This window comes from Carlito syrichta, unplaced genomic scaffold (genome assembly GCF_000164805.1).
Source record: "Carlito syrichta isolate Samal-C Ts95f unplaced genomic scaffold, Tarsius_syrichta-2.0.1 Scaffold287531, whole genome shotgun sequence".
Lineage (NCBI taxonomy): Eukaryota > Metazoa > Chordata > Mammalia > Primates > Tarsiidae > Carlito > Carlito syrichta.
In genome coordinates this window covers 50,558-61,964 of record NW_007231627.1, presented here as the reverse complement: position 1 = coordinate 61,964, position 11,407 = coordinate 50,558, and the positions used below count along the sequence as shown (strand labels likewise).

Here is an 11,407-nt window from a genome sequence, read left to right as displayed (position 1 = left end):
GGTAGCTAAATTCTCTATTGACAGCATGCCATTTATTTCAGTTCTGAGCAAGTAAGGATTCTTCTGTTAGGTCTGAAATACATTTGAGTTTGTAAATCAGTGGAATGTCATCCCACCAAAAAAGTAATTTAAATGTAGGTGAGCAGCTTACTGTAGTAGAATCCCATAGCTGAAACACTGGAAACACTGTGGGATGCACTTTATTTGGGAATTTATTTTTCCCAAAGATGAACAAGGCCCGATTATGAATTAAAAACATTAAAATGGCAACTCTTAGCCTACAGTGCAAACGGCAGATTATGTAAAACTGAATTTCTGTAAGCTTCAGTCTTTTGTCAGTAATCGAATATTAAGTACTAACTGCTTCTTTTGTGGTTATTGATTAATTAAAATGAAGTAATGATTCAATTTTGAAGATAAAGTTTCTGTGTGAACTTTAGTAAAAGTCATAAAAATACCTGAGACATAATATTTTATGTCATAATAAAAGAGACATTTAGAAAAGAGACATAATATTTAGAAAATAAGATTTTTCCCATAGTCAAAAACTCTGCAGAATTTTATTTGAAGCCCACTTTTGAAAACCACAAATCATTTCCTAGCATTTCCCTCTTTCAATTAATCAGTTTCCCATTTAAGTCTCTCAAGGTATTGAAATTTTCCAAGCTTGCCCTCTTATTGTCCTCAGAGTACATAAGTGAAGTAAGCTTTGTGCATATCAGCTACTCATTGCTTCCTTTCACAACTGAGCACACGAATGGGACTATCAGTGGGTCCAAAGTTCTGAGAAGACGTACTAACATTTTAATTAGTTAAGAAAAATACATGTTAAGGGTCAAAACAAAGTTACACAGAAGCAAGTACAAGGAAGGGAGTTCAAAAGTCTTCCTCAGCATTTAGTGTACGTGATTTCTTGAGATTCTTCAATATATTGATGGCACAAGTGACTGAAATCTCTCCATGAATTTTGTTGTCTCTTGTTCGAACATTTACAGCATTATTTATCTTTTCCTTTTCTCCAACAACTGTAGAAAAGAAAGGGAAATACATGTATTTTGAATCAAAAATTTACTAAACGAGTCAACATGACACGTGTGTCATTTTTTCCTCAATGTTAATCACTAAATATCAGTCTAATGATGATTAGGTTCATCCACTGATAGTCAAGTTTCTTGAGAAAGGAAGAAATGACTTTTAATGCCATCTCTCTATTGTCCACTTGAGAGAACAGCCATTGTGGTCTTGGGATACAAATGGGAGCAGGGAGCTCTTGCAGACCCCCTGACTATGTGGCATGCTTGATGAGTCAAGGGATGGACAGCAGACCCAAGAAAGCCAGCCAGAATTTTCTGGAATGTCAGTAAAAAGTTTGTTCTCTCTAATGACTCATATTGTGAGATGATATAGGGATCCCCACCCATGTGGAAAGAAGAAATCAGTCCACACACAAGCGGAATAAAGTAGATATCTAAGAGAAGCATAAAGAGCCTGAGTGAAACAGGAACCTGAAACGGAGAGAAATGTCCTGGTAAAGGTGGAGTTCCTGGTTACTCTTCTAATGGTTTGGATATTTAATCCCATCTTTCATGTCATGGGATACTCTAAGATCCTCCTAATAAATACAGTGTTTGTTTAGGCTAATTTGAGATTTCTGTCACCACAAGAAGTCGAACTGAAACACCACAATACCTACTACAGAGTCAAACATCAGTAAAAAACTGTCATTAGGACAACACTATGCAGATTTATTTTGCCTTCTACAGACTCTCTCAGCTTACAGGAGATAGCAGTACCATGCCTGCAATCAAATCAATGTCCATTTCTCTTGATTTTGGAATCATTTTTAAAACCAAAATTTTAGATTCTGCATCTAATTACTCATGTGCCTCAAGAACATTTTATTTTTCACCTAAATCCTTTTCTTTTGATCATTTTAAATACTGAATATTTTCTATCATTAGTTGAATCCCAAAGATTCCTAGTAAACCAGAAAAGCAAGGGAAAATACTTCAGGCCTGTCAAGCTAAAACATAAGCATAATTCTACTGATGAAATCATTTTCACATTTGCTTTCATTATTGGTTTGCAATATTAACTATTACTAGTAAAATTATACCACAGAATTCATGTGAAGCTTTATAATTCTTCTTCTAGCAAATAACAAAGAATACCTAAGAGACACTAAGCTGGAAACACCATGGATTCTTCTTTGTATGTAAGTATTAAATGATAAATCATGTTAATCAAGTAATTGTACCATAGTCTTTATTTTGTTTTTTGGAACTAAAATTTTTAAAATGAGCATTTGGAAATATATATATATGTTAATTTAAGTTACCCAAAATAAAATTATACTGAGCCAGCTGTGCATTTCGTATTTTCTTATTTAGTGTACTACTATGATCTACATCAACATCAGCCATGAATCCTTCTTGAAAAAATTCATTGGATACCTAGAAGAAAATGAAACACTTTTATTATTACCTCATTTATGGTAGCCAGCCTCTAAGATGACCCCAATGTTCCCCACCTCTTGGAATTCACCCTTTCATGTGATTCCCTGCACACTGTACCAGAGCTGGTCTATGTGACCATAGACAAGGATGAAGTGATGGTATGTTACTTCTGAGACTAGTTTATAAAAGACCGCAGCTCCCATATCTCTCTTGGTTCACTCACTCTGAGAGAAATCAGCTGCCATGTTGTGAAGACATTCCAGCAACCTATCAAGAAATCCAGGTGGTGAGGAACCAAAGTGCCCACCAAGTATGTGAGTGAGCCCCGAGGACTGCAGCCCTGGCCGACAGCCTCACTGCAGCCTCATGAGACTCTGAGCCAGAATCAATCAGCTAAGTTGCTCCTAAATTCCTAACTTGAAATAAACATATGTTTCTTCAAGCTGCTAAGTTCTGGGGTCATCTGTGATACAGTAACAGATAACATTCTTCCCTAGTACAGCCACATGGAAAAGAATAATTTAATTATGAAATGTCTTAAAATACCAATTTTCTCCAACCATTAAGAAATATTTCTTGTACAGCTACATAAACATGATTCATATGTTACTTCGTTATTGAACACATGCATTGTTAAATCAATGTGTTAGTTATGTAGTACTTTAAAGCACAAATGATATTCTAAGTCAATGACCTAAACAAAATACATGCAAGATTATTATGTACTTTAAATGTCTCTGATTTTACCTCAAGTGCATATTTTTCACAAGTTGACCCCACAGGGATGACCATTACCTGACGAGGAGACAGCCAAAAAGGCCTGAAAAATATATAAAATATGTATTTTCAAAGTCTAATAATGACCAAGTATTATGTGATTTTAACATTACCAAAGATTTTTCTAAAGATTTCATAAGAGAGCAGTTTCAGTAGAGTGGTGTGGAAAAAAAAACAAACTATGCTGAAGTCTGAAGGCAGTAGAGAGAACAAAAGGGAAAATTTGGAATTTTGATAGGAAAAGGGTAGAGAGAATGGGTGGGCAGACAGCAACACATGCCCAGCAATTGCACTCCTGATCATTTAACTCAGAGAAATAAAAAACATGTTCGCATAAACCTGTACACTAATGTTCATAGCAGCCTTACTTATAATAGCCCCAAACAGGAGGTAGCCAAATGTCCTTCAGTGGGTGAATGGTGAAACTGGTGCATCCACATCATGGAACATCATCCAAAAAATAAAAGGAATGTTGAAACAGCATGAATGGCTATTGAGGGAATTCCACTGAGTGAAAAAAACGTGCCTTGAAAGATTGTATACTGGATGATTCCATTTGTGTAACATTCTTGAAATGACAAGATGATAGAGATGGAGAACAGATTATGATTGCCAGATGAGTGGAAAAAAGCAGCTGGGAATTTCTCAAAGAGCTAAAAATAGAATTAGCACTCAACCCTCAACCCAGCAATCTCATGGCTCATACCCAAAGGACCATAAATCCCTCTTCCAAAAAAATACCTGTACTCATATGTTTGTTGTAGCACTATTCACAATAGCAAAGACATGGAACCAACCCAGATGCCTTTCAACAAAGAAAATGTGGTATATATACACCATGGAATACTACAGAGCCATAAAAAAGAACAAGATCATGTCTTCTGCAGCTACATGGATGCAACTAGAGGCCATTATCCTATGCGAATGAACCCAGAAACAGAAAACCAAATACAGTGAGTGACAGCTAAATACTGGGTACACGTGGACATAAAGATGAGAACAACAGACACTGGGAACTACTAAAAGGGGGAGGATGGGAGAGGAGGAAAGGGTTGAAGAACTACCTATTGTGTATACCATGGTCACTATTTGGGTGACAAGTTTAATAGAAGCTTAAACCGCACCACCATGCAACCATGTAACTAACTGCATGTGTCCTTCCTGAATTAAACATTTTTTTAAAAAAGGACTGACAGGTCAGGCTCGGTGGCTCAACCTGTAATCCCAGCACTTTGGGAGACCAAGGCGAGTGGATTGCCTGAGGCCGCGGGTTTGAGACTAGCCCAGGCAACTTGGCGAGACATCGTCTCTACAATAAATCAAATAAATTAGCTGGGCGTGATAGCATGAGCCTATAATTCTGGTTACTTGGAAGACTAAGGCGGATGCTGGGGTCGATGCTGGGGTGGCTGTGAGTATGCCACAGCACTCCAGCCTGGGCGACGGAGTAAGACTCCAACTCAAAAAAAAAGGAATGACAGTACCATACCTTAACAACAACAAAAAAAGGCCAACGTAAGGGATCCTACAAGTGATGGGACTGTCCTGCATCTTGATTGGTGGTTCCTCCATCCATACATGTGACACAATTTTATAGAACTACACAAACACACACAAATGAGTGCCTGTGAAACTGATGATATCGGAACAAGGTTGGTGGAGCATATCGATGTCTGTTTCTTGGTCATACAGTTTTGCAACATGTTACTACTGGGGAAAACTGGATTAAGGTATTCTGGTCCTTCTGTATTATTTCTTATAACTACATGTGACCCTGCAATTTTTGTTTTTTCTAAAGATGGGAAGGTTGGTATAAGCAATATCTGATGTGGGACAAGTTTGTCTTTCCTCTGGTCATGAGCGTTTAGTTTGAAGGCGAAAGAAAATGCAATGGGGGCTATTCCAGATGGCATTTTATGAATGTACATATTTATTATTTATTCTCAGATTGCAAACACAATATGTGATAAAATTAATAATACTATGATGAAGCACAGAAATATAGTATATGTAATGAAAAGTGACTGCTTCCTTCTGGGCTCCTCAGTGGTCATAGGGAACCCTCTAAGGTGAACAGCATGCATTGAAGGAGGGGCAGCAAGATGGTAAGAGGCAGCAGCCCGGACTGTGGCCATACATTCTGTAGATGGTAACGGGATCTTAGAAGGGCTTGACACTGGTGAAAAGATAACCTTAATTCTACTGTGTTCCCAAATGGCAAACAGTACAGTTTTATATCACTCTGCCTTTGTTTTTGTTTTCTGTGCTGATAAATGGAACAATAATTCTTTTATTTGCTGTCTGGATACTTGTTAATTATAAGGCAGGAATTACCAATTTTTTCTGCACTAATTTTATTTTGTTAGATGTGGTTTTTAAGAATAACAGACATATAGCTTTCATAGCTTTTCTTTTCCATATTACTTACCATTTCCCTCCACAGTTTTCTGAAAGAATGGCTATCATTCTTTCCACTGATCCCAAAATGGCTCGATGAATGATCACAGGCCTCTGCTTATCATCCCCATCCTTACTAAAAAATGAAAAGTATACATTTAAATATTTTCCCAAGATTCAATAATAACTATCTTCTTCTCATTTTTTTTGAGTCAGGGTCTTACTTTGGCATCCAGGCTGGAGTGCAGCGGCATGATCACAACAATCATGGCTCACAGCAGCCTGGACCTCCTGGGCTCAGATAATCCTTCCACCTCAGCCTCCCAAGTAGCCAAGTAGCTGGGACTGCTGGGTGTGCACCACCACACCCAGCTAGCTGATCTTTTCTTTTTTTTTTTTTAATGTAGAGACAAGGTTTCACTATGTTGCCCAGGCTGGTCTCAAACTGCTGGACTCAAGAAATCCACCTGCCTTGGTCTCCCAAAGTGCTGGGATTACAGGTGTGAGCCACTGCGCCCGGCTTTAATTTTGACTATAGATTTAAATTAGCATTTTTTGATATCTCTCCATTAACCTTTGTTTTGTGACTCTTGTTTTCTCAAAAGACTGCTTTGCTTACTAGTCTTTTTTCCTCCTACTTTTAAAACTTTCATTGAAGAGCATTGAAAACATACAAAAATAGAGAGAAAAGTACAATAAACTTCCACACCCTCTCCCAGCTTCACATAGTGTCAACTCACAGCCAGTCTTATTTAATCCAAATGCCTCCTATTTCTCCTATTATCCACCTTCCCTTGTTGTAAACATCATTTTCTAAAATATTCCTGACATTTCTTCTAGAACTCTACTGGTCAAATTTCGTAAAATTCTTGTAACATATACCTTATATTTGATGACTCCCTCCCCCCAAGGGGAAGTGGAAAAAGCAAATTACAACTGTAAATTGTAATGAAGTAAGTCATCCCAAGATCTCTGTTCACATTTCTCAGAACATAATAACACAAAGTTCTTATGAGAAAAAAAATTTTTAAACAAAAAAAGCAGGGTTTCTGTTGCCCAGGCTGGAATGCAGTGGCACAATCCATAGCTCATTGCAGCCTTGACCTCCTGGGCTCAAGTGATCCTCCTACCTCAGCATCCTGAGAAGCTGAGGCTACAGGCGTGTACCACCATGCCCAGCTATTTTTTTTTTTTTTTTTTTTTGGTAGAGATGAGGTCTCACTATGTTGCTTAGACTGGTCTTGAACTCCTAGACTCAAGTGATCCTCCTGCCTCGGCCTTCCAAAGTGCTATGATAACAGGCATGAGCCACCATGTCCAGTACAAGAAATTTTAACTAAAAATTGGACCAGCTAGCTATTGTTAAAACACACACACACACACACACACAATTAACATAAAAGCAGAGTTCTGTTCATTGATCCCACTTCAAATAAGTTATAACTGGATATCAACAGTGCCAAGAGTTAATGCAGACTAATTGAAGACAAAACCCTCTGTCTAAATCCCACAGAAAGCTTTGGGGCGGGGATAGGCAGCTTGAGTTCAATCCTGTGCGATATATGAAGTCATTCATCCCACAAACTGAAGCCAGTATGGATTATTCTTGAAGATAACATAATGTTTTTGTGTAGGGAATGAAAGAGACGCAGGATAACCCTTTCACAAGGCCTTGGTATCCAGAAATTTCTGTCCCATCGTTTATTTCAATTGGGTCTAGCCTTCAGATGGGCAAACAGTGACATAAACTCTGCTTACACATCTATGCTATCAGATAAACATTAGAATGACTATAAAGTTCCCCAAAATAATCCCAGTGGATTTGGTTATAATTATGTTACATTATAGATAAATCTAAAGAGAATATCTTCACGATGTTGGTTCTTCCCATTCTAAGAGTGTGGTATGAATCTTCATTTAAATAACTCTTTTTTAATGGTCTTTGATAAAATTTTGTGGTGTATACCTCATACACATCATAAAATTATATAGTCATGTACCACTTAAAAACGTTTTGGTAGGCCGGGCTTGGTGGCTCAGCCTATAATCCCAGCACTTTGGGAGGCATAGGCAAGTGGATTGCCTGAGCCTGCAGGTTTGAGACCAGCCCGGGCAACTTGGTGAGACCTCTTCTTTACAATAACTAAAAAATTAGCCGGGCATGGTAGTGCATGCCTGTAATTCTGGCTACTTGAAAGGCTGAGGCAGAGGACTGCCGGAACCCAGTAGGTCAACGCTGAGGTGGCCGTGAGCATGCCACTGCACTCCAGCCTGGCAACAGAGAAGACTCCGACTCAAAACAAAAACAAAAAGCATTTTGGTAAACTATGGACTGCATATAAGACAGTAGTCTCATAAGATTATAATAGAGCTAAAAAATTCCTATCACCTCATGATTTGTGTTACAGTTTCCTACAGTATTCGGCACAGTCACACGCTGCACAAGTTTGCAGCCTAGAAGCAATAATAGGTTATACCATATAGCCTAGGTGTGTTGTAGGCTATGCCATCTAGATTTGTGTAAATCCTGCACACCCCATAATGTTTGCACAATGATGAAATCACCTGAGAACACATTTCCAATATCCAAGAATGTACAATCACACTTACATTTATTTTTAAGTTTATTCCCAGATATTTTCTATTTTGTTGTTGCTGTTGCTTCTGAAAATGTTTTTTCCCATTGCATTTCCTAGCAGGTTATTGCTAATATACATGAAAGCAAAATTGATTTTGGCATTTCTATCTTCATAATTAGTTCCAACTTTTCTCCATTTGGTTCTGTTGGATTGCTCTATATTTTAATATCTACAAATCATGATTTTATCTTTTTTTCAAATATTTGCATTCCTAGAATAATTTTAGTAACAGTACAAATAGTAGGCATATCCACCTTCTTCATAACTATATTGATAAATGTTCTTTATTATAAAGAAATTTCTGGTCCTTTCACAGGAACGAAAGTTAAATTTTATTCAGTGCCTTTCTGCATTGTTGAGTATAATGAATGACAACAACACACTCTCAATACTAGACTACCCTCACTTTCTTAATCATGGTGATGACCTTGATGCATCTCTTTCCTTCACCCCTCATACCTAAGCCTGAACAAATCACGTCAGTTATTCCTGCAAAACGCACCCCAAACAGTCCCACTTTTTTGTCTCAATTACTACCAAGTGGTTCTAACCATCATCATCTCTTATCTGGTCTACAGACCATACTCCCACTTTCACTCTCCTACTCTCCATTTGGGTGACTGTGTGACTGTTTCTCTGTGTCCTCCTTGGATAAGAAGTTTCACTTTGATTTCGATGGCCCTGAGTAATCTTTTGTTATAGAACCAATCCTGAAGGTCCGACTATCCTACTAAAGCTACCAACAGTGCTGGCCCATGCCTCTCCAAACTGGGAGAAATTAGTGGGACATTTCAAAGTCACACTAGCTCCAAGGAGCCAGTCAGGTGAAAAGCTAAGGGTCAGCTCCCAGAAACTTTTCCACTTGGTGCATGGTCTGTTTGATTCATAAATGTAATGGCCAAGAGTGTTCAGATTCTATTGAATGAGTTGGGTTATTTCCACATAAAGTCTACCCCTCATTTTCTTCATACATTTTAGTAGGTTGGATATTAGTCCCCTCAAATCTCATGTTGCAATGTGACCCCCCAATGTTGGAGGTGGGTTCTAGTGGGAGGTGTCTGGGCTCTGGAGGCAGATCCCTTATGAATGGCTTAAATCCCTCACTGTGGTGAAGAGTGGGTTTTCACTCTACTTCACATGAGATTGAATTGTTAAAGAGAGCCTGGTACCTCCTCCTCCTCCTCTCTCTTGCCCCCTCTCTCACCATGTGATATGTCTGCTCCCCCTTCACCTTCCACTATGATTGAAAGCTTCCTGAGGCCTCACCAGAAGCAGATCCTGGCTCTTTGCTTCTTGCATAGTCTGTAGAACCATAAGCCAAAATAAACCTCTTTCCTTTGCAAATTACCCAGTCTCTGGTATTCCTTTTAGCAATGCAAAACAAACTAATACATTGGGGAAACAGAGTTTTGCAGACATAAACTTAGGACACTATCTTTCCCAAAAGGCTCAAATTTATTTTTGAAAACGCTGTATTTTCTCCTTCATGATCCTAAGTATTTTTAATACTTTGCTTATTTCTTCAGTTTTTTAACCTGTCTCCATGAGATAACTCTTAATGTAGCTCTACAAATCTTAATCAGAACCCAATATGGAAAGACTAAAATACAGTAAAATTACATACGTATTGCTTAGACACATATTGAGATCAGTCCACAAAATCATATACTCTGAGAAAATGGTAGTTCATTTATCATAAGAATCTTAGAAAAGCATTCTATTAAAAATTATTGGATTTAAAACATGCCAATATTTTTTTCTTTTTTGTCTTTATAAATAATTTTGAAAGAAAGAGAATGCAACACAGTATCTAATCAGTACTACCAAAAAATTGAACATGATGAGAAGTGGAGAGTTTCTAGGGACATTGCTGTGATTTTTGTCTAATTCAGATTAGGGGAATGGTCTTTAAAAAGAAGTTGGTACCAGGCAAAATGGAATGAGCGTACTCCACTCTAGCTCTCTCACTGAATGTACACACAGAGTCTGGAGAGAATGCATGCAGCAGTTACCCAAGGACTCTGACAACTAAATGGTAACAGTGAGTTACAGAAGACCTTAAATATTACCAGGCCAGCAGTGAATTTCCGGTAATTTTGTCTTCCAGTTTCCCATGGCCCAGACTTAAACACATCCCCAAAACAAGTAAACACCAGATGCAGACAGGAAGAGCTCCAGAAGAAACCCTCACTTTCTGGCCCAGGAGCCAGAAAGTTAACTCCTAAGTTTCAGGAAGAGTTGGGGAGGAGGACCCTGGGTTTTTGTTTCTTCTCTTTTTTCTGCTCCCTTCTCCCTGGCCCCTAGACCCTCCCACAGTGACAAAGAAGCAGCAGAAACCAAACAAGCACCTAAAACTCTGAGGAAAGGAATCTTCTATAATTAGAACTCTGGTCCAAGCGCATAGGGTGAATCCTTGTTTTTCTTTTTCTGTCTCCATAGACCTGAGCTTGGTCTCTTGACACAAATGTAGTCATGGAAAGAGCATGGTGTACTGGGGAAGCTAAACCCCCAGCTTTCTGGCCACAGGACCACCAAAAGGGAATCTAAGGGTGTCAGGGAAATTACAGAAAGCAGGAGGCTCAAAAGAGTTATCCCATAACATAGCATGTGAATTCACCTCTGCACATGTTAAACAGCACACAAAAGGCTTGATAAGAGAACAATGAGACTTGGCCACTGAGTGGCACAAACACAGAACAGATCTGAATATCACTACAAATGCTTTGAAAACTGAACTAACATTGGAAGCCCACAGAAGGTAGGTTGGAAATCACTGCCTGAACCTAACCAAGCCAATTCATTGCTTAAAACAAACAAATAAAAATACTCCTGAAAAGTTAAAAAACAAACAAACAGCATATCATAACATAACATTCAAAATGGCCAGGCATGGTGGCTCATGCCTGTACTCCCAGTATTTTGGGAGGCCAAGGCAGGAGACAGGAGGATCATGTGAGGCTAGGAATTTGAGACCAGCCTGGGCAATATAGCGAGATCCTGTCTTTACAAAAAATTTAAAAATTAGCTGGGTGTGGTGGCATGTGCCTGTCCCAGCTACTCAGGAGGCTAAGACAGGAGGAATGCTTGAGCCCATGAATTCAAGGCTGTGGTGAGCTATGGTTGTACCACCGTTTCAAG

General features: G+C 38.6%; 1 protein-coding gene across 1 annotated transcript in view; it reads right to left on the bottom strand.

Moving 5' to 3' along the window:
• Positions 1 to 776: 776 nt before the first annotated feature.
• TARSL2 (threonyl-tRNA synthetase like 2) overlaps positions 777 to 11,407 on the bottom strand; it is a 60,261-nt gene continuing 49,630 nt past the window's right edge. The window contains exons 15-18 of the mRNA XM_008052823.1: positions 5,662 to 5,766; positions 3,204 to 3,276; positions 2,339 to 2,453; positions 777 to 1,025 (exon numbers count right to left, since the gene is read on the bottom strand). Coding sequence (XP_008051014.1) covers positions 877 to 1,025; positions 2,339 to 2,453; positions 3,204 to 3,276; positions 5,662 to 5,766 — 442 coding nt within the window. The 3' untranslated portion in view covers positions 777 to 876. The remainder of the gene's footprint in view (positions 1,026 to 2,338; positions 2,454 to 3,203; positions 3,277 to 5,661; positions 5,767 to 11,407) is intronic.